Genomic DNA, 27,612 nt, shown 5'->3' on the forward strand with positions numbered 1-27,612 from the left:
TGTGTGTGTGTGTGTGTGTGTGTGTGTGTGTGTGTGTGTGTGTGTGTGTGTGTGTGTGTGTGTGTGTGTGTGTGTGTGTGTGTGTGTGTGTGTGTGTGTGTGTGTGTGTGTGTGTGTGTGTGTGTGTGTGTGTGTGTGTGTGTGTGTGTGTGTGTGTGTGTGTGTGTGTGTGTGTGTGTGTGTGTGTGTGTGTGTGTGTGTGTGTGTGTGTGTGTGTGTGTGTGTGTGTGTGTGTGTGTGTGTGTGTGTGTGTGTGTGTGTGTGTGTGTGTGTGTGCGTGCTTGCGTGCGTGCGTGCGTGCGTGCGTGCTCGCGCGTGCTCTCGTTGGCGTTGAGGTCGATTTGTATGCCTGGACACGGCAATCGTTACTCGAATGCCCTTCGTTATCTCCCACTTCTCTACGCCTCTCCTTCCTTATCCAAGTCTCTCTACCTCTCTCCCGCCCACATCGGCCTAAATCCTCTTGACAAAACTACGAAGCCATTGCGAGGCAAAACTGGCTAATCCAGCACAGACAGAAGGCAAATTATCCTTAAAACCAACCTACAACACTGGCAAATATGTCTATATAACATGGGAGTGTATGTCCTCCAGTGGAGTGTTCAGTGTTGGGCCGGGAGCAAGAGTGAGGAGGGCAGGAGCGAGGGAAGTGAACAAGGGGAACGAGAGAACCAGAGAGGGAGATGCACGGGAAGAGGAACAGAAGGGAGTGAACCAGAGGCACTAAGATCAGTGAGAGATGAGAGAAGGAAGCTAGAAAGGAGAGAGGGTCAAATTGTGAGTGAATCAGAGGGGAGACACGAGAGAGAGGAGCGCAAGAGGGGAGGAGAGATTGGAGGAGAAAGAGTCAGAGAAGAGTATTGACATTCTTTCTGCCAATTTTCAGGTCAACAAGCACCCAAACAACACAGATTAAAGTTTCTGAGTCTGAAACGTTACACTCGTTTCAGAGGATTTACTGATCTTGCTATTGGGTTATCAGATTTTATGACCATTTTCATGTCGCTGGAAATGGCATTAGGCCTCAGTATATATAATGTTTGCGGAGGTAAAGCTTCGCTTTTGGGTCCCAGCTTGAGACATTCAATGGATTGGAGTATGTGTTTGCTAACTGTGTGGGCAGTCTTACATGCATTTCAAGCATATGTGGTATTGATTCTCTACAATAATATGCCTGACTTATGCCTCACAGCTTTGGAATTAATTTAGCTTCATATATTTGGATGTCTCCAACTTCATTCTATTTTTATTCTTCAAATAAGAACATAAGACACCATATGATTAAAGGAAAGTGAAAAACGCAATTTGGACCATCGAAAAAAACAGCTATTTCCTTCAGCTAAAATTAATTAATATATACCGATATGATGACCGAGCCCCACACCACAAGATGACGACGTTTCGGTCCGTCCTGGACAATTATCAAGTCACACACGACTTTATATTGGTCCGTTTTTCTGGTTTTATAGTAAATCGTCAGTTGTATCCTCTCATTTTTGTCTGTAGGGATAACGTTTCTATTAACAATATCTTTCAGGACCCTTTCCTCCGTTTTATGAGCTGTGGAAAAGAAGTTCCTGTAAAATAGTCTAATAGGGGGTATAGGTGTTGTGTTAGTTGTCTCTTCAGAGGTTGCATGGCGTTTCACTTTCCTTCTTATGATGTCTTCGACATCATTCGGCCAGCCTACTCATGAGAAACTCTCCAGACACAAAACAGAACGCTTTAAAAGAGACTAACGTCGTCTATGCCTTCAAATGCCCTCTTGGGGACTGTAAGCTCCAAAAAACCCAGTATATAGGCAAGACAACAACATCTCTTTCTAGGCGTTTAACGATGCATAAGCAACAGGGCTCCATTAAGGAACATATAATCTCTTCCCACAACCAAACCATCGCCAGAGAAATCCTAGTAAACAACACAGAAATCATCGATAGATACAGCGATAGCAGGCGGCTTGACGTTTGCGCGGCACTACACATCAAGAAGTCAACACCAGCAATCAACAGCCAATTAATGCACAACTATATTCTACCCACCTCAAGACTCCGCTCCAATATAGATGCATCAAGAAATATGGACCAATAGGCTTTCTACAAACACTTCTATTCAATACCCATTGTTTCGTGTTCTGTCTTGTGTTGATGAAATTAATACCCTATTAATGCCACCTCTTGTTCTGTCTTGTGTTGATGAAATTAATACCCTATTAATGCCATCTCACCCCATCCACCTCACTCAAATGTAGATATAAAATCGGAGATGCGTAAGTTCTATTCAGTTGTGTATTTGTAAACTAAAGTCTTTGAAAATGTAATAAGTTTTACGAAACGCGCTCGTGTCGCGTCAGACTAGAAATAAAAATGAATTTTGGAGAACTGATTTTCGATTTACCTCCAACAGTGAAAAGAAATGTACGAAAGATTGAGAAAATTCGTGTTAGAATTATTAATCTTACTTTTTCAGTCATATTTAATAATATATATATATATATATATATATATATATATATATATATATATATATATATATATATATATATATATATATATATATATATATAACTGAAAACTCCAACCCAGAAGTGACTCGAACCCATACTCCCAGAAGCAACGCAACTGGTATGTACAAGACGCCTTAATCCACTTGACCATCACGACCGGACATAATGAGGTGATAGCCGAGGCTATTTGAACCACCCCACCGCCGGCACTCGGATAGTAATCTTGGACATAGCATTTTACCAAATCACCTCATTCTTTGGGGCACACGTGAGGAACACAAATGCGAACAAGCCTGAATGGTCCCAAGGACAATATGCAACTGAAAACTCACACCCCAGAAGTGACTCGAACCCATACTCCCAGAAGCAACGCAACTGGTATGTACAAGACGCCTTAATCCACTTGACCATCACGACCGGACATAATGAGGTGATAGCCGAGGCTATTTGAACCACCCCACCGCCGGCACTCGGATAGTAATGCTATGCCCAAGATTACTATCCGAGTGCCGGCGGTGGGGTGGTTCAAATAGCCTCGGCTATCACCTCATTATGTCCAGTCGTGATGGTCAAGTGGATTAAGGCGTCTTGTACATACCAGTTGCGTTGCTTCTGGGAGTATGGGTTCGAGTCACTTCTGGGGTGTGAGTTTTCAGTTGCATATTGTCCTGGGGACCATTCAGGCTTGTTCGCATTTCTGTTCCTCACGTGTGCCCCAAAGAATGAGGTGATTTGGTAAAATGCTATGCCCAAGATTACTATCCGAGTGCCGGCGGTGGGGTGGTTCAAATAGCCTCGGCTATCACCTCATTATGTCCGGTCGTGATGGTCAAGTGGATTAAGGCGTCTTGTACATACCAGTTGCGTTGCTTCTGGGAGTATGGGTTCGAGTCACTTCTGGGGTGTGAGTTTTCAGTTGCATATTGTCCTGGGGACCATTCAGGCTTGTTCGCATATATATATATATATATATATATATATATATATATATATATATATATATATATATATATATATATATATATATATATATATATATATATATATATATATATATAAGTTTGTGAGGGTACCACCTCTGGTGCCAATGTGGGGACCCATTGCCTCGGAGAAGAAAATAAAAAGTATTCAGAGGAGACCTTGTGGTTTCTCACTGAACACTAATATTATCTTCTCCTACCACCCCCATTCTTTTGTATGTACACATATATATTTACTTTATTTCAACTTTGTTACAAAAAAGGAGTTACATATGGGTTACAAAGATGGTTATCATAGGTTGTCGAGTTCCTCCAGCTCCTCAGATGGCGGGCAGGAACCCTGGATGCAGTGCGCATTTCCCCTCTGTATCGCCACACTGAGGCGCTGGAAAAGAAAGCTTGCAGCTCTTGGGTCCCTTGTTGTTTCAATGAGCCTAGAACCCAGTTCCTTCAAAAAACTGGTAGCACTTTTACCCCAGGCGCCGAGTGTCTCAGAAGCAATGGTGACAAAATTGTAGTGGTGATCCAGTTCTCTATACTTACGGGATTTGGCTGCTTCCCTGTGGGTGGCAGCGCCACCTGGTTGTGCAACACTGAGGTTAATGTAGGTTTTAGCCAGAGTTGATACGCACGTGTAGTCCCATACCAACTGCTTGCCATTCTTCCAGGGGTTCACTGTGATACCATCCGGGCGACCAATAAGAGCATCAGAGTTACGGGGCGTTAGGTAACGGGGCTCTCTTTCAGCTGGGCATCCAGCTGTGGTGAGGCTCCTCTTGATGATGTCGTTAACTTCACTGTGCCTCGAGTGCCATCCCCCTGTGCTTTGGCAGAGTAGGCCATGGTGGCCGTACCTGTCAGCCACCACCTCGCCGCAAATACACCTATATCTGGTGTGGATTGGGGCAGCAAGGCGGAGGGCCACAGCAATTCGGAGGGCGTGTGGTGTGAAACGCGTGCCAGTTGCCGACATTGGGGTTGCTAACAGGAAATCCCCTGCATGTGGTGCTGCTACTGCTGTGAGGCGAGCAATGTCGTGTTGTGTTGTTGCAGCACCCAGGCACTCTGCAGCAACTTGGTCTACAACGGGGCCATCCCAGCTGGATTGCTTGTGGGCTTTTGGGGATGGTGGTTGAGGTGATGGGCCTGCACGAGAGGCCCACTCTGTGGCACAGCGTGTAAAATTGGGATCATGTACACCTGCCAGCTGATGTAGGTGGGCAGGTAGAATTTCCTTATATATATATATATATATATATATATATATATATATATATATATATATATATATATATATATATCTATATATATATATATATATATATATATATATATATATATATATATATATATAAATATATATCTATATATATCTATATATATATATATATATATATATATATATAAATATATATCTACCAAAAAAAAAAAAAAAAAAAAATATATATATATATATATATATATATATATATATATATATATATATATATATATATTTATATATATATATATATAATATATATATATATATATATATATATATATATATATATATATATATATATATATATATATATATATATATATATATATATATATATATATATATATATATATATATATATATATATATATATATATATATATGTTGTTGAATATGACCGAAAAGGTAAGATTAATAATTCTAACACGAATCTTTTCAATATTTCTTATGTTTTTCTTCACTGTCGGTGGTAATTAAAAATAACAATTCTCCGAAATTCATTTTTTTAATTGTCTGACGCCTGAACGCGTTTTGTAATTCGTATAACATTTTCAAAGACTTAATTTACGCACAATTTCTTCATACTTATACTCTATTGGATGAGGTGATATGGTACAAAAGTTTTGGGTGAGGTGACAAACACAAGACAGAACACGAAACAATGGGTATAAATTGGATAAGTGAACATATGATTGGAAGTTACTGCAGAAGGCCTATTGGCCCATACTTCCTCTTGCTGCTTCCATATTGGTTCGGGGTCTTGAAGTAGGTAGAATATAGTTGTGCTTAAATTGGCTGTTGATTGCTGGTGTTGACTTTTTGATGTGTAGTGCCTCGCTAATGTCAAGCCGCCTGCTATCGCTGTATCTATCGATGATTTTTGTGTAGTTTGTTAAGATTTCTCTGGTGATGGTCTGGTTGTGAGAAGAGATTATGTGTCCCTTGATGGCTCCCTGTTGCTTATGCATTGTTAGTCGCCTAGAAAGAGACGTTGTTGTCTTGCCTATATACTGAGTTCTTTGGGGCATACAGTCCCTAAGTGGGCATTTAAAGGCATAGACGACGTTGATCTCCTTCAAAGCGTTCTGCTTGGTGTCTGGGAAGTTTTTCATGAGTAGATTGGCCGTTTTTTTGGTTTTATAATAAATTATCAATTGTATTTTCTGATTTTTGTCTGTAGGGATAACGTTCCTATCAACAATATCTTTCAGGACCCTTTCCTCCGTTTTATGTTCCGTCGAAAAGAAGTTCCTGTAGAACAGCCTAATAGGGGGTACAAGTGTTGTATTAGTTGACTCTTCAGAGGTTGTCTGAAGAAATTAGTCCCAGAATGATCATTTTGGGACTGATTTTGTCCCAGAAATGAGTACCTTTAGGTTGCGCACAATTTGATACCATAGTGATTGACGTAGCATGACAACTGAGGTCAGAACACTAGATGATTATGAATACTTTTGTGGTGATGAGCGTCAAAAATTAAAACAATGTCATTCCTCAAAGACAAGGAAAACAGACTCGAAAAAGTTAGAACAGAGATGCAATATGTAACAAGAAAATTAACAACATTCTACATTACTCGTAAACAATAGAGTTTGGATAAAGGCACAATGGCATGGCGTAGGCGTCTATCTTTCAAGGTTTATAATCTAAATAATCCTGATAAAGTATTGAGTAAAAACATACATGCTTGCTGAATCCACTACTGGTTACATAGTCTTACATCTTCAGTGCAACATGTCACTCTGAACAAACCAAATGCAATAGTGACTATAATTGATGGTATCAACACGGGGGAGACATCTCCACTCACGCAGGGTGCAGTCGCACCTCCACAGATTTCCAGTATCAGCTCGTGATACTGGTAATGGCTCAAAAGGGCCACCACTTACGGGCTATTCATGCCCATGCCACCTTTTGGGTGGCTTAATCTTCATTGATGGTATCAAACTGAAAAGAGTACATACATTTCTGTACGGGTGTTGTTGGTGTGCTAATGGATGTACAGGGTACACCCATTGGCCGACTTTGTCGTTGTTGCGGGTGGGGCGCGCCAGAGGTTTGGACTTTACATGCATATGTACCTGTGGGGAATTCTATTACAAACATATTGATACCAAAATGAACGCTGTAGCGCGAGAACTAAGGTGAGAAAACTGTAAAGACTATACACATTTTATCGCTGTTTCCAGCTCACGGCTAACGATCGCCCGATTTTTGGGCTTGGTCCGGATGGCATGCCGGACTTTTGGACATTATTTGCATCATCTCCTGTGGGGAATTCTATTACGAACACTTTGATACCCAAATGAAAGACGTACATCGAAAATGGAGGTGAGAAAACGGAAAAGAGTATATACATCTCTGTGTCGCCGCACACTCACCCGTAACTTTTTTTTTTATAATACATGAGGTACATATGCACTAGTGCAGCTACCCTAGACTATATGAAGTGGAGTACAGTGTGTCAAAAAAGCTAACTACGTGATGCTATAAAATCCCCATCACACAGGATGGTTAGTCATACAGAGGCATGTGATAGGCAGTCTGCACTGGCAGACTCCAGAAGCATTTTGAGGATATCATCAACACAAGAGTGAATAAGGTAGCAGTGGTAATAAAGGTCCCCATCTCGCAGGACAGTTAGTCTTACAGGCCGAAACGCCAGTAGCAATTGGGAGAAGTCTGCGGGACTCACACGCGGAGAGCCAAAGTGTTTGTACCCAAGAGGCTATGCTTGCTATAATGGCTTTACAAGAATGTATGAACTCTTGTATATATATCAATAAAAAAAAAGTTTAGCTTAGGTTTGGTCATATATCTACGTTAGTTTTAACTCAAATTAGTAAAAAATTAAATCATGTATAATATAATGGAAAGTTTTATCATTTCATTAGGAAAACATTTAGACAAATATATAACTTCAGGAAAACCTCAGAAAAAATAGAAAAATACATGTTAGAACCATAATGAAATTCAATGTTTAGGACTCGCAATTAAGGTAAATAAGAGAAAAAACTATAAAGAATGGAAATATAACATTTATTATAGTTAATAATAATAATAATAATATTAACATAAGAGGAGAGTCCTAAATAATTTCCCATAATATTCAAATAACAAATAAATATTCAAAACAAAAATCAACGCAAACTCGGTATAGTTTTAACGAACGTAATTTTCTCATGAAATGCTTCGCAAAATTTGGAAATGCAAATTCTGCCTTTTTAATTCTTGTTTTTTCTAGTCACAAACTACAATAACTGCGGGTGTGTGTCAGTGTTACGGCGGCAGCAATTTTATAATTAAATCATTTCCATTTTCACTAAAAAAAATGTGAGAACTATTATTTACTTTTCGAAACGATCGTGGATAGGATAGAGGCCGGCAGCATGTGAAGTGGATAGGATATAATTGATAACTGGTGAGCCGTGTTGTGGATAGGACGGTAGGATGTCTGGCAAATTGTATTGTGGATAGGAGGATAGGATGACTGCTTTGTTGTGGATAGAAAAGTGGGAGGGATGGAAAGTTGTAATGTGGATAGGACCTGGGCGACCCCATCCACGTGTTTATACATTTGCCCATCCGGACTCAAGAAGGCCAAGTAATGCGTTATGGGTATTAGGTCCGCTCCTAATGTATATATATATATATATATATATATATATATGTATATATATATATATATATATATATATATATATATATATATATATATATATATATATATATATATATATATATATATATACGGTGCACCATCCTATATCTTTCCTAATCCGGCAGTAAGAGTCATACTTCAGCACCCTGTACGTTCTCTGATGTTCAAGAAGCATTTTTACAGATATAAAGGGAAGTCAAAGTTATCATGTGGAGTTATATTTGCAATTAAAATTTTGGGCATGAAAGTGTCTTACTCTCTTCATGATTGCAATATTGCGACGAGGAGACAGGATTCCTCCCATAAGGGCAAGGGCGTCAGCCGCCTGGCGATTGGTCAGTACAGGTCACGTGACCTAGTTGACCTCCAACAATGACAAAGGCTCCCCCTCCCACCAAAAGTGACCAATGCTCCCACCCACCAACAGTGACCAAGGCTCCCCTACCAACAGTGACCAAGGTTCCCACCCACCAACAGTGACCAAGGCTCCCACCCACTAACAGTGACCACGGCTCCCACCCATTAACAGTGACCAAGGCTCCCACCCACCAACAGTGACCAATGTTCCCACCCACCAACAGTGACCAAGGCTCCCACCCACCAACAGTGACCAAGGTTCCCCCACCCACCAACAGTGACCAAGGCTCCCACCCACCAACAGTGACCAAGGCTCCCTCCCACCAAAAGTGACCAATGCTCCCACCCACTAACAGTGACCAAGGCTCCCACCCACCAACAGTGACCAAGGCTCCCACCCACTAACAGTGACCAAAGCGCCCACCCACCAACAGTGACCAAAGCTCCCACCCACCAACAGTGACCAAAGCTCCCACCCACCAACAGTGATCAAGGCTCCCACCCACCAACAGTGACCAAGGCTCTCACCCACCAACAGTGATCAAGGCTCAAACCCACCAACAGTGACCAAGGTTCCCACCCACTAACAGTGACCAAGGCTCCCACTCACCAACAGTGACCAAGGCTCCCACCCACTAACAGTGACCACGGCGCCCACCCACTAACAGGACCAAGGTTCCCCCACCCACCAACAGTGACCAAGGCTCCCACCCACCAACAGTGACCAAGTCTCCCACCCACCAACAGTGACCAAGGTTCCCACCCACCAACAGTGACTAAGGTTCCCACCCACCAACAGTGACCAAGGTTCCCACCCACCAACAGTGACCAAGGTTCCCACCCACCAACAGTGACCAAGGCTGCCACCCACCAACAGTGACCAAGGCTCCCACCCACCAGCAGTGACCAAGGCCCCACCCACCAACAGTGACCAAGGCCCCACCCACCAGCAGTGACCAAGGTCCCCACCCACCAACAGTGACCAAAGCGCCCACCCACCAACAGTGACCAAAGCTCCCACCCACCAACAGTGACCAAAGCTCCCACCCACCAACAGTGACCAAAGCTCCCACCCACCAACAGTGACCAAGGCTCCCACCCACCAACAGTGACCAAGGCTCCCTCCCACCAAAAGTGACCAATGCTCCCACCCACCAACAGTGACCAAGGCTCCCACCCACCAACAGTGACCAAGGTTCCCACCCACCAACAGTGACAAAGGCTCCCACCCACCAACAGTGACCAAGGTTCCCACCCACCAACAGTGATCAAGGCTGCCACCCACCAACAGTGATCAAGGCGCCCACCCACCAACAGTGACCAAGGCTCTCACCCACCAACAGTGATCAAGGCTCCCACCCACCAACAGTGACCAAGGTTCCCATCCACTAACAGTGACCAAGGCTCCCACCCACCAACAGTGACCAAGGCTCCCACCCACTAACAGTGACCACGGCGCCCACCCACTAACAGTGACCAAGGTTCCCCCACCCACCAACAGTGACCAAGGCTCCCAACCACCAACAGTGACCAAGTCTCCCACCCAACAACAGTGACCAAGGTTCCCACCCACCAACAGTGACTAAGGTTCCCACCCACCAACAGTGACCAAGGTTCCCACCCACCAACAGTGACCAAGGTTCCCACCCACCAACAGTGACCAAGGCTGCCACCCACCAACAGTGACCAAGGCTCCCACCCACCAGCAGTGACCAAGGCCCCACCCACCAACAGTGACCAAGGCCCCACCCACCAGCAGTGACCAAGGTCCCCACCAACCAACAGCGACCAAAGCGCCCACCCACCAACAGTGACCAAAGCTCCCACCCACCAACAGTGACCAAAGCTCCCACCCACCAACAGTGACCAAAGCTCCCACTCACCAACAGTGACCAAGGCTGCCACCCACCAACAGTGACCAAAGCTCCCACCCACCAACAGTGACCAAAGCTCCCACCCACCAACAGTGACCAAAGCTCCCACCCACCAACAGTGACCAAAGCTCCCACTCACCAACAGTGACCAAGGCTGCCACCCACCAACAGTGACCAAAGCTCCCACCCACCAACAGTGACCAAGGCTGCCACCCACCAGCAGTGATCAAGGCTCTTGCTCCACTGGGCTCTGTACTTGGACCCATCCTGCTTCTAATATATCTAAACGATCTTCCAGATGGTATTGACTCATTCCTCTCAATGTTTGCTGACGATGAAGAATTAAGACAGATGATGATAGACACTACAGGACGACCTGGACAAACTGGAGGAATGGTCTAAAGTTCAACTCAAGAAAATATGAAGTAATGAATTTAGGCGAAGTGAGCAGAAGTTTGAACACAATGTAACATCTGGGAGGTGAAATTCTGCAAGAGTTAGATAGAGAGAAAGATCTGATGGTTGATATCACACCTAACCTGTCCCCAGAGGCCAACATCAAAAGGATATCATCAGTGGCATATGATAGATTGGCAAACATAAGAACTACCTTTGGAAACTTGTGTAAGGAACCGTTCAGGACCCTGTATACCACTTATGTAAGACTAATCCTGGAATATGCAGCTCCTGCCTGGAGTCCATACCTAGTTAAACACAAGACAAAATTAGAGAAGATATTTCACCAGACTAGTCCCGGAACTGAGAGGCATGAGCTACGATGAAAGGCTAAGGGAGCTGAACCTCTCATCCCTGGAAAACAGAAGAGTAAGAGGAGACATGATAACCACCTACAAAATTCTCAGGGGAATTGACAGGGTGGACAAAGGCAAACACTTCAGCACGGATGGAACACGAACAAGGGGACACAGGTGGAAACATGGTACCCAAATGAGCAATAGGGACATTAGTTAGAAATTTTTCAGTGTCAGAGTAGTTAACGGATGGAATGCATTAGGCAGTGATGTGGAAGAGGCTGACTCCATGCACAGTTTCAAATGTAGATATGATAGAGCCCAGTAGGCTCAAGAATCTATACACCAGTTGATTGACAGTTGAGAGGCGGGACCAAAGAGCCAGAGCTCAACCCCCGCAAGCACAACTAGGTGTGGACAGCCGGGTGTATCATGGAGGCACGCAAAGCCTCCCGTGCACTCATTACTCCCATCCCCAGCCCCCATCTTCTTTATCGCCATCACCCCGCCATCAAAGGTCTCCTGGAAATGAAGTGTCATCTCACTTCCTCCCAGAATGTCTCCCAACACTGTTGCTGTATGTTATGCTTCTCTTGTTCCCTTTGCTGATGTTACTGCTAATATTGAAGCCGGTGCTCCTACTGCCTTCGCCTGTGTTACAGCTTAAGCAACGTTCTGTTACTGTGTTCTTCATGTTCTGTCTGTTATAGCTTCAGAAAAAGGTGTTATACCATCCATTTGCGACCCTTTGAGAGTCTGATAGCACCAGGAATGACTATTTTTGTCAGCTCCTCGCAAACTAACGGACTCCTTCACTGCTCTTTCTCGCTAATACATCTTTTAACACCAGGACTTCGTCGTGGAGTAGAAGGAAGTATTTAGATGCAATAGAAATCATATATGGAAATGAAGGAAACTTGCTGCAGTGAGGAATGTTAAACATGATAAAGGATTTAGTGTGTGTCTGTCTATTCAGAATGAGGTAACTTAGTTCTTTAATAGAGTGAACATAAAATAAAACACTTATCCTTGGAGAGCAACACTTACCCAGCCAGCCCGGCCTTCTGAGGCTACCCAACGTCAAGAAAACGGTCAATTTATAGTGACAGTAACAGCACCAACAGTAGCAGCGCCAACAGTAGCAGTATCAACAGTAGCAGCACCAACAGTAGCAGACACAACAGTAGCAGCACCAACAGTAGCAGCAACAGCAGTAATAGAATCAACTGTTCAGTAGCAGCACCAACAGTAACAGTACCAACAGGAGCAGCACCAACAGTAAAAATACCAACAGTAGCAGCACCAACAGTAGCAGCAGCAACAGCAGCAGCACCAACAGTAACCGCACCAACAGTAACAGCACCAAAAGTAACAGTACCAACACGTAGGAGAGTCGACTAATGGAACCACACATTGTAAGGGCTCAGATCAGTGGCTACAAAATATGTGAAATGTAATTAAAAGCCTCAATTAATGATGCACCTCTGACTTTCAAAATATTTCAAGCATGATATGATTTGCACTCAACAATGTTATATTTTCATAAATAAATTTTTATGGTTACGGACAATGGCAAAATATTGCATTGTAAGAGACATTTTGTGAAACAGGATAACTGCATTGAAAATATTTCGATTTTTGAGAGGCTGTAAAAATGTATTAAAATCAATTACATGTTATTGTTATATTCAATGAAATTCCGTTTTTACTCAATTATTTTTGTCTGTGGGTGTTAATAGATGTTTGTAATGATTGGTAGCTGTGTTTTCACAGACTAATGATTATCTTGAGATTATCTTGAGATGATTTCAGGGCTTAGCGTCTCCGCGGCCCAGTCCTCGACCAATTCAATGCAATTTCTTTCTCTATTATGCACCCCATACCCATCCCGTGGGCGGTGGTGTAAAGGATTACAGAGGCACATAATCGGTTCAGGAACTGAACCCTCTAGTTCGTTTAGCTAAGCAAATAACAATCTTTTGACGCTAGTAATAAAATTATTAATGTTATTTATATATACATTAACACCTATGCATACATGTACATATACATACGTATACATATATACATACACATACATATTTAATCACCCACACAAATACACACGTCAATAATCTTTTGTGTCACAAGTGATTCAACAAGAGGTTCACAACAGTCACTATACAAGGCACTTTACATCTATGATGAGTCACACAGTTACTAGTCTTGCTGCACACCCACCCAACTGGGCGGCAGCTTTACAGTCATGTGCTCCACACCCACCCAACTGGGCGGCAGCTTTACAGTCATGTGCTCCACACCCACCCAACTGGGCGGCAGCTTTACAGTCATGTGCTCCACACCCACCCAACTGGGCGGCAGCTTTACAGTCATGTGCTCCACACCCACCCAACTGGGCGGCAGCTTTACAGTCATGTGCTCCACACTCACCCAACTGGGCGGCAGCTTTACAGTCATGTGCATGCATTACTTAGAGTAAGCAAATTTTGGATACTTCGCTAAGATTTCGGGCAGCACATCATTATGAATGAAGTACTTACACATTTCTTGGGCTCCATTGATGGTGTTATCTCTAAATTCTGCGATTTTTTCACATTTCCATTATATAATGACACAAAGTATGCGAATAGTTCTGCCGACAGAGTTTACATTTAGTTAAATCTACATCAGCAGTCCTCGACCAGGCCTCCTTTTTTGTTACACATCCCCAGGAAGCAGCCCGTAGCAGCTGTCTAACTCCCAGGTACTTATTTACTGCTAGGTGAACAGGGGGCATCAAGGTGAAAGAAACTCTGCCCATTTGTTTCCGCCTCCACCGGGGGATCAAACCGGGAACCTCAGGACTATGAATCCGAAGCGCTGTCCACTCAGCTGGCACGCCCATGATAACTTTTTTACAAAACTAATTTGAAGGAGCGAGTTTTACCCTCTGCGACCCACCATTTAATTTGTTGATCTGATCTAATGTCAGGCTTTGCGTCCTGGAGAGGACACTCCGGCCTAGATGACCAGAACGTAACCACATAGTCTCCCAAGACTGCAGAATGCCACTTACTATTACCACTAATACAATGTCTCGTTCTTCTTTATGTCTCGTAATATCTATTTTTAAGGCGCTGTAAGAAAGCTATAAGTAATGGAATTTAACTTCCTCACTTCTTTCAAAAAGGTGGACCCTCTTGTTAATGCACCTGAAGTGCAGCGTAATACTTATTATATTATTTTAGTTTGGACGTCTATTTAAAGGGGGTGTTCTTTATATCATTATCTCTGTTTTGTCCTTATTTCTTTTTTTGAGTCTAGTTAAAATAAGAATTGCATCCTGTCCTGCAAGACAAACGATATCATCACATAACTTTAGAAAAGTATTTACTAATGTGAATCAGGGATTTCAACCAACATTGAACCGTACACACAAGTAGCCAGTGTATCACTCAACAAATTAGATGTATTCTTGCTTAGCAAGAATATGACCCCACTAAAGCTCGATTGTAGATTTAATTAATATTAAATTGATACCATTGAATTGATGGCAGGCAATACCAGTCCTCCCACTTATAATTAAATCAATTTAACTGTGACCAGCAAATATGTTCCATGTTCTCGACTGACCAAGAACAGTCGTTCAAGTATCTGCAGGGTCTTCCAAATTCGCTCAAGCAAGCAACCATCTCATTGGTTCGCAAAAAAAGTGAGGAGCGTTATCGGATTACCCAATTTGATAATGGTTCAGGACGGACCGAAACGTCGTCGTTTTTTTGGTTTCTGGTGTAGGGGTTTGATCATCATATCTTCAGCCACTTTATGGTGACTCGTCGTCTACATGTGGTAATGATGTCGCACCAAAATCTTATGTCGTTTAGGGGGTGTGAAGTTTAGTTCTGGGACTAGGCTGGTGTGAGTGTTCGCATGTGTGTGTGTGCACACCCGTTGTTTCATTGAGAGAGAGAGTGTGTGTGTATTCACCTAGTTGTGTTTGCGGGGGTTGAGCTTCGCTCTTTCGGCCCGCCTCTCAGCTGTCAATCAACTGTTTACTAACTACTTTTATTGTTCCACACCACACACACACACACAAACACCCCAGGAAGCAGCCCGTGATAGCTGACTAACTCCCAGGCACCTATTTACTGCTAGGTAACAGGGGCATTCAGGGTGAAAGAAACTTTGCCCATTTGTATCTGCCTGGTGCGGGAATCGAACCCGCGCCACAGAATTACGAGTTCTGCGCGTTATCCACCATGCTACGAGGCCCCCATGTGTATGTGTGTGTACTTACCTAGTTGTGTTTGCGTGGGATGAGCTCTGGCTCTTTGGTCCCGCCTCTCAACGGTCAATCAACTAATGTACAGGTTCCTGAGCCTACTGGGCTCTATCATATCTACACTTAAAACTGTGTATGGAGTCATCCTCCACCACATCACTTCCTAATGCATTCCTTTTGTCTACTACTCTGACACTGAAAAAATTCTTTCTAACGTCTCTATGGCTCATTTGGGCACTCAATTTTCACCTGTGTCCCCTAGTGCGTGTGCCCCTTGTGTTAAAAAGTCTGTCTTTATCTACCCTATCAATTCCTCTGAGAATCTTGTATGTAGTGATCATGTCCCCTCTAATTCTTCTGTCTCCCAGTGACGAGAGGTTTAATTCCCCGTAGTCTCTCCTCGTAGCTCATACCCCTAAGTTCAGGTACTAGTCTGGTGGCAAACCTTTCAACCTTTTCCAGTTTAGTCTTATGCTAGACTAGATATGGACTCCATGCTAGAGCCGCATACTCCAGGATTGGTCTGACATATGTGGTACATAATATTCTGAAAGATTCCTTACATAGGTTTCAAAAGGCCGTTCTTATGTTAGCCAACCTGGCATATGCCACTGATCCTGTTGATATGAGCTTCATGACGACAGATATGAGGATTTGATATGAGTATCCTCCTATATGAGCTTCAGGAGACAGGTCTGGCGTGATATCAACCCCAAGGTCTTTCTCTCTCTCAGACTCTTGAAGGATTTCATCTCCCAAATGATACCTTGTATCTGGTCTCCTGCTCTTTACATCTATCTTTATTACATTGCATTTGCTTGGGTTAAACTTTAACAACAGTAACGATGTACAAGGTGTGTGTACTCACCTTGATGTACTCACCCAGGTATGCTTGCATGGGTTGAACTCTGGCTCTTTGGTCCAGCCTCTCAACCGGTGTACAAGTTCCTGAGCCTACTGGGCTCTATCATATATACTTTGAAACAGTGAATGGAGTCAGCCTCCACCACATCAATGCCTAATGCATTCCATTTACTAACTAATCTGACACTGAAAAAGTTCTTTCTAATGTCTCTGTGGCTCATTTTGGTTCTCAGTTTCCACCTGTGTCCCCTTGTGCGTGTAACCCTTTGGTTACATAAACTGTCTTTATCTACCTTATCAGTTCATCGGAGAATCTTGTATGTATGTATGAGTGCGAATGATTGGCCCTTTATAAATGTTAATTAGTAATCTATTCCCCTCTGTGAGGTTCCTTCATCCCTCCCCACATCAGACAATTACTGAAAATGTAAAATGTTGCCCATGTTGAGCATCCGTTAATGTGCTCCAATGGCTTCTGAAGACCACATGCTCTATTACTTTCCTTTTATTTAGTTATTTATTACTAGCTGTACCCGGCCACGCGTTGCTGTGGCTCAGCAACGTAGCCACAGCAATCTTCCCCACTCTCTCAGTCTTCCCCACCATTCTCCCCTCCCGTCCCCTCGTCCTCCTAACCATTCCTGACTCCACTGTCCCCCTCGTCTTCCCTACCGTTCCCCCTCCCCCCGTCCCCTTGTCCTCCCGACCATCCCCCACTCCCCTGTCCCCCTTGTCCTCCTCATAATTCTCCATTCCCCTGTCCCCTCGTCAACACCAACCCCAACTCGCCGTCCCCCTCGTTCTCCCCACCATTACTCCCTCCCCCCTGTCTCCTCACCCTTCCCAGCAACCCACACTCCCGTCCCCTCGTCCTCCCCACCATTCCTCACTCCCTCGTCTGATGCATTCCCAAATGATCTAACATTCCCATCACTGAAATATAAGTAAAACTGTTAAACAAATTAAATGAAAAAAACGATAAAACAAAAAAAAATAAACTATACTCACGAAATGAACAATATGGTAACCAACACAGCTCAATTCCAATGCAATGTTACACAAAATATTGAAATCAAAATGAAAATAAATCGAAATCTGTGAAAATTCAAATTTATCAATAAAATCGGAAACATTGAAATGGAATCGTTACATATTTAGTATAGCATGTGTTGCTCTTACGTGCAACAGATGACGCTGTTTAAAAAAGAAAAATGTTTTTTCCTGTCACAGGTGTGGCATCTATACTTATACTCACAAAATGAACTATTTCAAAGTAATCGGTAAAGAGGTTTCGAAGATTTCTCTCACATGAAACACACAGTTTAAAAAACAAAGACTTTTTTCGTCACAGACGTGACATCAATATAGTGTGAATATAAAAACTCGCTCAGATGCGAATGGAACATTGTGTGAAAATTTCAAAGCAATTGGTGAAGAACTTTCGGAGATTAGCGATTTTGAACAAATGAACATTCCCATTTTTATTTATATAGACAAGAGGGCTACATTGTGTAGTGAAAAAACATAACATTGGTGTTCTTACATTCTTGCCAAGCCACTAACACGCATAGCGTTTCGGGAAGATCTTAAAAACGCTTTTCGTCCCAAATGCATAAGCGAAGGAACACACTTTACAGTGCTCAGATAACTCCTATTTTGGCACTGTTGCCCCGTCGGATCCTGGGCCCTGCGTGATATAACTGAACTGGCACTTACCTGCCTAACAGTCTTGTCCTCGAGGTGTCTAGGACCCTGGTGGGAGCTTGCCAGACCGTTCACACTGCTGCTCTCCGCCTTCATCCTGCGGCAGGAAGGGGGAAGAGAGCGTTAGTTATTAAGATGGGCGATCCACCGGCCTGTATATGTCTTCAAGAATATTTCACATACGAGCTCTTGCTCATAAAAGGGGATTACTTCAGCGTTATCTCCAACGTCTCTTAATTAGCGCATATCTCAAAGGGTCTGGAAACTAGGACAGCATTCTCACAGTACCAAGCATGTTAACTGTTAACATAACACAAGAGTCTTTACTCACACTACTTAAAATAATACATTTATGAATAAAACATCAAATGCTCACATATATATTAAAAATAAATCGCGTTTCCTACAAACATTCGCAACATTGTGCGAAGACACGAAGCTAAAGGGACCACAGCAGCCCACAGACGAGGACACACAATATATATAACCCGCTCACATCTGTCCCTTGCCGGTGATGGAGCGCCTGGCGTTCACCATGTGGATGATCGCCAGGCAGATGGCGGCGTAGGCTGCGGCCATGACACAGGCTGGCACCAGCAGCACCAGCACCAGCATGTAGGTCTCGTAGCTCCTCCAGAGTAGCGGGGAGTCGAAGTCCCGCACGCACCAGTACGCGCGCACCCTCTCCCCCACCTCCATGTGTACCTGGGTGACGAAGGAGAGCATCATCACTTCTAGCGAGTATTTACTTTGGTAAATATTTTATATGTAGAACGTCATGACGCTTGAGATACACCCGGCAGACATCAGGCCCTTCACCTCCCTGTGTACCAGTGTGGTGTATGTTGTTGGTGTGTAGTGTAGGTGGTGTATGTTGTTGGTGTAGGAGGTGTATGTTGATGGTGTAGGTGGTGTATGTTGTTGGTGTATAGTGTAGGTGGTGTGTAGTGTAGGTGGTGTATAGTGTAGTGGTGTATGTTGGTGGTGTGTAGTGTAGGTGGTGTATGTTGTTGGTGTAGGAGGTGTATGTTGATGGTGTAGGTGGTGTATGTTGTTGGTGTATAGTGTAGGTGGTGTGTAGTGTAGGTGGTGTATGTTGGTGGTGTGTAGTGTAGGTGGTGTATGTTGGTGGTGTGTAGTGTAGGTGGTGTATGTTGGTGGTGTGTAGTGTAGGAGGTGTATGTTGGTGGTGTATGTTGGTGGTGTGTAGTGTAGGAGGTGTATGTTGGTGGTGTATGTTGGTGGTGTGCAGTGTAGGAGGTGTATGTTGGTGGTGTGTAGTGTAGGAGGTGTATGTTGGTGGTGTATGTTGTTGGTGTATAGTGTAGGTGGTGTGTAGTGTAGGTGGTGTATGTTGGTGGTGTGTAGTGTAGGTGGTGTATGTTGGTGGTGTGTAGTGTAGGTGGTGTATGTTGGTGGTGTGTAGTGTAGGAGGTGTATGTTGGTGGTGTATGTTGGTGGTGTGTAGTGTAGGAGGTGTATGTTGGTGGTGTATGTTGGTGGTGTGCAGTGTAGGAGGTGTATGTTGGTGGTGTGTAGTGTAGGTGGTGTATGTTGGTGGTGTATGTTGGTGGTGTGCAGTGTAGGAGGTGTATGTTGGTGGTGTGTAGTGTAGGAGGTGTATGTTGGTGGTGTATGTTGGTGGTGTGTAGTGTAGGAGGTGTAAGTTGGTGGTGTGTAGTGTAGGAGGTGTATGTTGGTGGTGTATGTTGGTGGTGTGTAGTGTAGGAGGTGTATGTTGGTGGTGTATGTTGCTGGTGTATAGCGTAGGTGGTGTATGTTGGTGGTGTGTAGTGTAGGAGGTGTATGTTGGTGGTGTGTAGTGTAGATGGTGTATGTTGGTGGTGTATGTTGGTGGTGTGTAGTGTAGGAGGTGTATGTTGGTGGTGTATGTTGCTGGTGTATGTTGGTGGTGTGTAGTGTAGGAGGTGTATGTTGGTGGTGTGTAGTGTAGATGGTGTATGTTGGTGGTGTGTAGTGTAGGAGGTGTATGTTGGTGGTGTATGTTGCTGGTGTATAGTGTAGGTGGTGTATGTTGGTGGTGTGTAGTGTAGGTGGTGTATGTTGCTGGTGTATAGTGTAGGTGGTGTATGTTGGTGGTGTGTAGTGTAGGTGGTGTATGTTGGTGGTGTATGTTGCTGGTGTATAGTGTAGGTGGTGTATGTTGCTGGTGTATAGTGTAGGTGGTGTATGTTGGTGGTGTGTAGTGTAGGTGGTGTATGTTGCTGGTGTATAGTGCAAGAGGGAGGCAACTATCAGGGATAAGCACCAAGCCATTACGACTATATTGCACTTGGAAGGGGTCAGGATAAGGATTTGGGATGGGACGGAGGGAAAGGAATGGTGTAGAAGGATGTTAAGACACTACGGTCGTCTTAGTGACACATAAATAAGGTGGTTTTATTATATTAATATCGTTATCATTATTGTGTGATTATTTACACATTACAGCGTAAGCGGAGAACCTTATTAGAATTTAGTGTTGCCCTGCGCCTCTCCATCTCTTCCCACCACCGGTATATATAATACAATGCACCGACAGACAAACATAGCAGACATAGTCTCATCTGTCGTAAGTCAAACATAAAATTGCTAGACATGAAGCATTCAATGACATCGTAAAAAGACGTTTGGTTACAGCCAAGTCTCCTGCTGTCTGTTGGCCGAGGATGGAGGCCAGGAGCTTGGCATTAACCTCACACAAATTCCCATAATGAATCATTTTTTGGCATATGTGTTATATGTCAGTCAGTGTCACCTCAAGTCAAATTCTTAAAGAAATAAAACAATTTATGGAGATCCGTCTTATGCGATTTTCAAGGAATCAACTCTGAAATATTGACTATGTTTGTCATAGAATGTTCAGCAGTGACTGTATCGCTTCCAATTCATGATTTTCCACATTGTCAAAGTTATGGAAGTCATGCGAGGCGAGTGATGGGGCATAGAGCCCAAGGATGTCTGTGTCAGGCACGATAGAATATGTGGCCACACAAGTTCAGAAGCTGAAGATAGTCATTTCATCCCAAGAGATAGAGGAAGCAAAGCTTATAGTTTCTAATATACTTATTTAATATATTTTGATTAGAATTTCTTTATATTTTGTATATAGTTTCTTTATCGAATTTCTAACAGAGATAGAGATGGGAATAAGAAATTAATAAAATGGTGTAAGAAGAATCTGTGTATAGATGCTTTAAACATAGAAACATAGATGCTTTAGTTACACTTAATAATATTTTTACAATAATATCCACTTTCAGTAAACCATTCGTCGCTCGGTCAGTCAGGTTAAATACCATTGAGTCAAAGCTGTAGCTGGATCAGTGATCACTAGCACACAGCCTAGCCCAAGACGAGGACAACCTCATCAAAACGAGTGCTTCCAGTTGCTGACAAAGTACTGTTTACAGTACTCAACTACTCAAGTAGTTGAGTAGTTGAGTACAAATTCCGCACTCAACCACAAGTATCTCCTCGACTCTGCCATTTCACAATACCTGTAACCTGCACCAGGAGGGTGGGGCTCCCTTACCTGCACCAGGAGGGTGGGGCTTCCTTACCTGCACCAGGAGGGTGGGGCTCCCTTACCTGCACCAGGAGGGTGGGGCTCTCTTACCTGCACCAGGAGGGTGGGCTCCCTTACCTGCACCAGGAGGGTGGGGCTCCCTTACCTGCACCAGGAGGGTGGGGCTTCCTTACCTGCACCAGGAGGGTGGGGCTCCCTTACCTGCACCAGGAGGGTGGGGCTCTCTTACCTGCACCAGGAGGGTGGGCTCCCTTACCTGCACCAGGAGGGTGGGGCTCTCTTACCTGCACCAGGAGGGTGGGCTCCCTTACCTGCACCAGGAGGGTGGGGCTCCCTTACCTGCACCAGGAGGGTGGGGCTCTCTTACCTGCACCAGGAGGGTGGGCTCCCTTACCTGCACCAGGAGGGTGGGGCTCCCTTACCTGCACCAGGAGGGTGGGCTCCCTTACCTGCACCAGGAGGGTGGGGCTCCCTTACCTGCACCAGGAGGGTGGGGCTCCCTTACCTGCACCAGGAGGGTGGGGCTCCCTTACCTGCACCAGGAGGATGGGGCTCTCTTACCTGCACCAGGAGGGTGGGCTCCCTTACCTGCACCAGGAGGGTGGGGCTCCCTTACCTGCACCAGGAGGGTGGGGCTCCCTTACCTGCACCAGGAGGGTGGGCTCCCTTACCTGCACCAGGAGGGTGGGCTCCCTTACCTGCACCAGGAGGGTGGGGCTCCCTTACCTGCACCAGGAGGGTGGGCTCCCTTACCTGCACCAGGAGGGTGGGCTCCCTTACCTGCACCAGGAGGGTGGGGCTCCCTTACCAGCACCAGGAGGGTGGGGCTCTCTTACCTGCACCAGGAGGGTGGGGCTCTCTTACCTGCACCAGGAGGGTGGGGCTCCCTTACCTGCACCAGGAGGGTGGGCTCCCTTACCTACACCAGGAGGGTGGGGCTCTCTTACCTGCACCAGGAGGGTGGGGCTCTCTTACCTGCACCAGGAGGGTGGGGCTCCCTTACCAGCACCAGGAGGGTGGGGCTCTCTTACCTGCACCAGGAGGGTGGGGCTCTCTTACCTGCACCAGGAGGGTGGGGCTCCCTTACCTGCACCAGGAGGGTGGGCTCCCTTACCTACACCAGGAGGGTGGGGCTCTCTTACCTGCACCAGGAGGGTGGGGCTTCCTTACCTGCACCAGGAGGGTGGGCTCCCTTACCAGCACCAGGAGGGTGGGGCTCCCTTACCTGCACCAGGAGGGTGGGGCTCCCTTACCTGCACCAGGAGGGTGGGCTCCCTTACCTGCACCAGGAGGGTGGGGCTCCCTTACCTGCACCAGGAGGGTGGGCTCCCTTACCTGCACCAGGAGGGTGGGGCTCCCTTACCTGCACCAGGAGGGTGGGGCTCCCTTACCTGCACCAGGAGGGTGGGCTCCCTTACCTACACCAGGAGGGTGGGGCTCTCTTACCTGCACCAGGAGGGTGGGGCTCTCTTACCTGCACCAGGAGGGTGGGGCTCCCTTACCTGCACCAGGAGGGTGGGGCTCCCTTACCTGCACCAGGAGGGTGGGGCTCCCTTACCTGCACCAGGAGGGTGGGCTCCCATACCTACACCAGGAGGGTGGGGCTCTCTTACCTGCACCAGGAGGGTGGGGCTTCCTTACCGGCACCAGGAGGGTGGGGCTCTCTTACCTGCACCAGGAGGGTGGGGCTTCCTTACCAGCACCAGGAGGGTGGGGCTCCCTTACCTACACCAGGAGGGTGGGGCTCCCTTACCTGCACCAGGAGGGTGGGGCTCCCTTACCTGCACCAGGAGGGTGGGGCTCCCTTACCAGCACCAGGAGGGTGGGCTCCCTTACCTGCACCAGGAGGGTGGGGCTCCCTTACCTGCACCAGGAGGGTGGGGCTCTCTTACCTGCACCAGGAGGGTGGGCTCCCTTACCTGCACCAGGAGGGTGGGCTCCCTTACCTGCACCAGGAGGGTGGGGCTCCCTTACCTGCACCAGGAGGGTGGGGCTCCCTTACCTGCACCAGGAGGGTGGGGCTCCCTTACCTGCACCAGGAGGGTGGGGCTCTCTTACCTGCACCAGGAGGGTGGGGCTCTCTTACCTGCACCAGGAGGGTGGGGCTCCCTTACCTGCACCAGGAGGGTGGGCTCCCTTACCTGCACCAGGAGGGTGGGGCTCCCTTACCTGCACCAGGAGGGTGGGGCTCCCTTACCTGCACCAGGAGGGTGGGGCTCCCTTACCTGCACCAAGAGGGTGGGGCTCTCTTACCTGCACCAGGAGGGTGGGGCTCTCTTACCTGCACTAGGAGGGTGGGCTCGCTTACCTGCACCAGGAGGGTGGGCTCCCTTACCTGCACCAGGAGGGTGGGGCTCCCTTATCTGCACCAGGAGGGTGGGGCTCCCTTACCTGCACCAGGAGGGTGGGGTTCCCTTACCTGCACCAGGAGGGTGGGGCTCCCTTATCTGCACCAGGAGGGTGGGGCTCCCTTACCTGCTCCAGGAGGGTGGGGCTTCCTTACCTGCTCCAGGAGGGTGGGGCTCCCTTACCTGCTCCAGGAGGGTGGGGCTTCCTTACCTGCACCAGGAGGGTGAGGCTCTCTTACCTGCACCAGGAGGGTGGGGCTCTCTTACCTGCACCAGGAGGGTGGGGCTCCCTTACCTGCACCAGGAGGGTGGGCTCCCTTACCTGCACCAGGAGGGTGGGGCTCTCTTACCTGCACCAGGAGGGTGGGGCTCCCTTACCTGCACCAGGAGGGTGGGCTCCCTTACCTGCACCAGGAGGGTGGGCTCCCTTACCTGCACCAGGAGGGTGGGGCTCCCTTACCTGCACCAGGAGGGTGGGGCTCCCTTACCTGCACCAGGAGGGTGGGGCTCCCTTACCTGCACCTGGATGGTGGGCCCCCTTACCTGCACCAGGAGGGTGGGGCTCCCTTACCTGCACCAGGATGGTGGGCCCCCTTACCTGCACCAGGAGGGTGGGGCTCCCTTACCTGCACCAGGAGGGTGGGGCTCCCTTACCTGCACCAGGATGGTGGGGCTTCCTTACCTGCACCAGGAGGGTGGGGCTTCCTTACCAGCACCAGGAGGGTGGGGCTCCCTTACCTGCACCAGGAGGGTGGGGCTCCCTTACCTGCACCAGGAGGGTGGGGCTCCCTTACCTGCACCAGGAGGGTGGGGCTCCCTTACCTGCACCAGGAGGGTGGGGCTCTCTTACCTGCACCAGGAGGGTGGGGCTCTCTTACCTGCACCAGGAGGGTGGGCCCCCTTACCTGCACCAGGAGGGTGGGCGTAGCGAGGCAGCAGGCCGTCACCCATGTGATGACAGTGGCTCGCTTGGCCTTGCTGATGCTACACACATACATGGCTCTCATGGGGTAGATGATAGCATAGCACCTGTGGAGGAGAGAAGGTGTTGGCGTTAGTGGTGCTGGTGGATGTGTTAGTTGTAGTGATGGTGTTAGGTGTTGTGGCGATGGTGTGTGTGTTGCCGTGGTGATGGTGTTAGGTGTTTTGGCTCTGTTGTGATTGTGGTGGAAGCGTTCTGGTTGATTGTAGTGGTAGTAGTGGTTGTGATGAGAACAGTTGCAATGGTGGTGATCATTGCGTTTGATGAGAAGTCAGTGGTGGTGGGAGTGCTCCGGTGATGGTGTAGAAACTAATTTTTGTATGATTATTTTCCACCACAGACGTGGCCACACATTTACAGAGGTAAGCGACATATATATACATTTTCTTCTGTCCTTAATGGACAGTGTTAGTGATCTGTGAGACATACGGATCAGTGATTTATTGAGCAATCAACCACAAAAGGAGATTAAAGTGCTTTTACAATGCTAACTAACATATATAAATATATATATTTGCGTCTGTCCTACATAAACAGTGTTCAAGGTATGTTCTTTTACACATATTGGGATTAATGTGCGTTTACAAAGGTGAAATGCAATTCTGACCGTTTGGGACGCCATTTTGACCAACTGGGACGCCATTCTGTCCAGCTGGGACGCCATTCTGATCAGCTGGGACGTCATTTTGACCAGCTGGGACGTCATTTTGACCAGCTGGGACGTCATTTTGACCAGATGGGACGCCATTCTGACCAGCTGGGACGCCATTCTGACCAGCTTGGACGCCATTCTGACCAGCTGGGACGCCATTCTGACCAGCTGGGACGCCATTCTGACCAGCTGGGACGCCATTCTGATCAGCTGGGACGCCATTTTGACCAGCTAGGACATCATTTTGACCAGCTGGGACGCCATTTTGACCAGCTGGGACGCCATTCTGACCAGCTGGGATGCCATTTTGACCAGCTGGGACGCTATTCTGACCAGCTGGGACGCCATTCTGACCTGCTGGGACGCCATTTTGACCAGCTGGGACGCCATTTTGACCAGCTGGGACGCCATTTTGACCATCTGGGACGCCATTCTGACCAGACAGAAAGTGGTGATGGTGGACAGACTCGACCAGACCAGAAGACAAACGCCAGTTTTCACACAAATAAAAACATCCACACACACAGACAAACACAGAATCTCATGAATATATTTTAAAGCCACAGTGCTGTGTTTCACTACCAGGGATCAAGGAGAATTCTTTTTTTACTTGACATTTTAAGCTTTCCGGAGTTAGGAAGTGAGCATTACGGTTTAAAACTCACTCTATATTCAATTCTTAAAACTGGATGTTCAAATAATGTACAAAATTTAGCATTGTCATAACATTGAACGTAAAGGCTAAACCCGCCAAACACACACCGAAACTACGACGTTGGTACAACGTTCGAACAAGTTTTAACACCTCCTAACCAGTTATAACAACCAATATAGCAAGTTGTAACAACGTTCTAATACGTCATAAACACGTTAAGCCAAAATGTAACAACTTTATTACAAGTTATAACAAGCGGAAAATAGAGACAGTTTCGGTTTGTGTTTCCAGGGAATTCATTAAACTATTGATGTAATTAAAGAACTATCTCAAGTTGAATAGCTTAACTTCGTTCCAGTGACGCCATATTCGTTGAATATGGCGCCCGCCCACCAAGTAGTGTGGAAGTAACTGGAGTATGACCTTCCACCCACGGTGGAAGGTCATATTCGTCCTGCACATAGTGAGCGTGTTGACCAGTCAGCAAGTGTTGACCTTAGACATTAATGCTTTCTTTCTTGTTTTTTTTATTATTATTATTATTTTCTACCACAGACGTGGCCACACATTTACAATGCTAACCAGCATATATACATTTTCTTCTGTCCTCCATGGACAGGGTTAGAGATCAGTTAAACATATAGTTCAGGGATTTATTGAACACTTTCTTGCTTACCGGTAAATTGTATTTTAGCGCCCATGTGGCAATGTGAAGTAAAATACGAAGTCTTCCATAAAGAAATCTTTAGGGTATGGACGGTCAGTCCGATCATTAAAAAGTACATTAATTTACAAAAGATGAAATATCAGAACAAATCTAGTGAAAGTTGGTTGTCAATAAACTTAGAATACCAACTTTTGCCGGAGTCGATTATCGGGCAGTATTACCTCTCTCATCCCGGCATCAGCTCTATCCTCCCATCTTAAGGATGCTGATCATCTAAGATGGGAGATGGGTTCCAAGTTTCAAGGTTGTCTTAGATGTTTCTTGAATTAGTCTCTTACATCGTAGCAAATAAAAACAACAAACTTTCCACTGAGGATATTGGGTTGTTTACAACTCTTTCGAGTTGTAAACTCGAATGAGTTTACAACTCGAGTTGTAAGTTACAAAACGAGTTGTAAGTAAACTTACAATTCATTTACTATTTCCTCACCTCACCATTCCTCTCCGTCTGAAGAATTATATATTGTTTCCAAAACCATAAAATTATATTTATCGAGAC

General features: G+C 46.0%; 1 protein-coding gene across 1 annotated transcript in view; it reads right to left on the bottom strand.

Annotated features, from left to right (window-relative positions):
• The window catches only part of LOC123749950 (QRFP-like peptide receptor), a 165,827-nt gene that overhangs the window by 45,260 nt on the left and 92,955 nt on the right, over nt 1-27,612 (bottom strand). Inside the window, exons 3-5 of the mRNA XM_069305979.1 lie at nt 25,003-25,126; nt 18,717-18,925; nt 18,233-18,317 (exon numbers count right to left, since the gene is read on the bottom strand). Coding sequence (XP_069162080.1) covers nt 18,233-18,317; nt 18,717-18,925; nt 25,003-25,126 — 418 coding nt within the window. The remainder of the gene's footprint in view (nt 1-18,232; nt 18,318-18,716; nt 18,926-25,002; nt 25,127-27,612) is intronic.

The sequence above is a fragment of the Procambarus clarkii genome, chromosome 6, assembly GCF_040958095.1.
Source record: "Procambarus clarkii isolate CNS0578487 chromosome 6, FALCON_Pclarkii_2.0, whole genome shotgun sequence".
NCBI lineage: Eukaryota > Metazoa > Arthropoda > Malacostraca > Decapoda > Cambaridae > Procambarus > Procambarus clarkii.